General features: G+C 38.0%; 1 protein-coding gene across 1 annotated transcript in view; it reads left to right on the top strand.

The window, feature by feature from the left end:
• Positions 1 to 228: 228 nt before the first annotated feature.
• Positions 229 to 2,607, top strand: part of LOC106470591 (voltage-dependent T-type calcium channel subunit alpha-1I-like) — a gene marked incomplete at its 3' end in the record, with an annotated part of 80,076 nt that continues 77,697 nt past the window's right edge. The window contains exon 1 of the mRNA XM_022399205.1: positions 229 to 752. Coding sequence (XP_022254913.1) covers positions 499 to 752 — 254 coding nt within the window. The remainder of the gene's footprint in view (positions 753 to 2,607) is intronic.

The raw sequence follows: 2,607 nt of genomic DNA, 5'->3' as shown, positions 1-2,607 counted from the left end.
GTGGGGTCACGAGTTTCAAATTTCTTGTAGTTATTTAACAGATAATGTTATTTAGTGGGTCACGAGTTTCAAATTTCTTGTAGTTATTTAACAGATAATGTTATTTAGTAGGGTCACGAGTTTCATTGCAACATTCAATTTTAAACAAATACATGCCGTAATTCCAACACTAGTCGGAACTGCCAATCAACGCGTGCATGGCAGCGCACTATCTTCTCTTCAGTTCGGCTGATGTGTGCAAGGAGAGTACGTTCTCCTTAAGTGACGTGTTCTTCAGAGCGGCCACGCCGGCGGCAACTGCAACTCCAGTAAAACTCGAGTCTCGTGATTTGTAGAAGTGGACAGACTTTGTGTGTGTGTGTAAATCTACCATTAACTATTACAGGTGAACAACAGCTGCTGCTGTTTAGATGAAAACAACGAAGGACGATCAAGGGGTAGTTTAGGGATGCAGTCTGGATTCGAGTGTCGACTACTGTACCTAGGGCCGCCCTAACCATGGCAGCGGCGAGAATCGGCCGGAGGTCCACAGCGGTGGCCGCTGATATGTACGAGCCGATCTCTGTAGTGACATCTCGGCCGCCTGACAGCCAGTCCGCTTCTTCAGCCGACTCCGGCAGCTTCACCGAGTCACAGTCGAGCAGCAACGATGACGACTATCTGCCCTACCCGGGTTTCATGCCGGTTGCTTTGCACTGTTTCCAACAAACCACATGGCCCAGGACCTGGTGTCTCTATCTTATCACCAGCCCATATCCTTTTGTTTTGGCTGATAAATAGTAGTTCATGGTTCGACGACAACAGGTTGGTTTATGTTGAGTTATGATCTTGTAGAGAGGTCAGAGAATTAGCGGAATAAGGTTTTCAAACCACAAGTGATTGCGAAGAGCGCAGTATTTAAAGTGATCATATATTAAAAACTACTTTCATAGGACAGTTATGCCCAAACTTTCTGGAATAAAACTTATGACTCTCAACTGGTGAGATTTAACTATTCTACGATAAGTGGTTTTTAAGATATAATCATTTTAAATATGGGGTTTCTCAAACTGCTCTGAACAACAAATCCGAATCTGCTTTTTTAATCTTATCACAGTTCCGGGTAAACATTCTTTGTTAAACAACAATAATTACATTTAAAACTATAGAAATTAAAATCATTTTCTTTTCAACAATTAGATAACAAGCAAAAGTAATTAAGTAAGAAACGGTTTGAAAACATAAATATTGTGAGGGAAACTAAACGTGCTTATGTTCTGACAGCTTGACTACTTACCATTGATGTGAAACGTTTGACAAATTCTTCTGGAATATGTGATTACTCTGAAACCGTGTATCGATCATTTATCCTCCCTGGAGCTAAGTGTGAGAGAGTTCTAGTCTAAGTTCCAAGCTGGATTATGTTCCTAAACTTTAAACACGTTAACCAGTTTTCGATTACCACCACACTTACTTTAAATTACATTAAAAATTAATGTAATTGTTTCGGGTATATCTGTTTATTATATTCAGGGCTTTCCTATGTCTACTCATATCGTTATTAAGGAAGTAAACTTCTCATCAGATAGATCTTTGTATTGAAGTTCTCGAGAACAGAAAACCATAATACTGTTAGCATGCTGACTGTGCATGGCTTACAGTTTCACGAAACGCGAAGTCTCACCATTGAACAGCATAGAAAGGAATTTTAAGTCATTTCTATATATGTTGGGTGCACTGAAATACGTACCTATAAACAGCATATTTAATAAAGACTAAAAAATTAAATATACACTCCTGTTTGTGCACAAAAACTATCATGATAATCACTGTCTAACATGTGTTTTCCAAAGCCTATATGATAAATGTTGTCGTTACAAGTGCGCTAGATTCAACACCGCATTTAAACTCTTCACCAATAAGCACAACGAAAAAACGAGAAATTTGTGGTTGAGTTAGAAATGATATATTACTAAGAAATTAAGTAGAAGAATAATAACGTAGAGAAATTATGTATAACCAAGGGGTTTGATAACACTTGGATATAACATATTACAACCTGGAGTCTGGGGATTGATAACACTTGGATATTACAACCTGGAGTCTGGGGATTGATAACACTTGGATATTACAACCTGGAGTCTGGGATTGATAACACTTGGATATCACATATTACAACCTGGAGTCTGGGATTGATAACACTTGGATATCACATATTACAACCTGGAGTCTGGGATTGATAACACTTGGATATTACATATTACAACCTGGAGTCTGGGTATTGATAACACTTGGATATTAAATATTACAACCTGGAGTCTGGGTATTGATAACACTTGGATATTACATATTACAACCTGGAGTCTGGGTATTTATAACACTTGGATATTACATATTACAACCTGGAGTCTGGGTATTTATAACACTTGGATATTACATATTACAACCTGGAGTCTGGGGATTGATAACACTTGGATATTACATATTACGATCTGGAGTCTGGGGATTTATAACACTTGGATATTACATATTACAACCTGGAGTCTGGGTATTTATAACACTTGGATATTACATATTACAACCTGGAGTCTGGGTATTTATAACACTTGGATATTACATATTACAACC

This window comes from Limulus polyphemus, unplaced genomic scaffold (genome assembly GCF_000517525.1).
Source record: "Limulus polyphemus unplaced genomic scaffold, Limulus_polyphemus-2.1.2 Scaffold4103, whole genome shotgun sequence".
NCBI lineage: Eukaryota > Metazoa > Arthropoda > Merostomata > Xiphosura > Limulidae > Limulus > Limulus polyphemus.
This window is presented reverse-complemented; position numbering and strand designations above follow the sequence as displayed.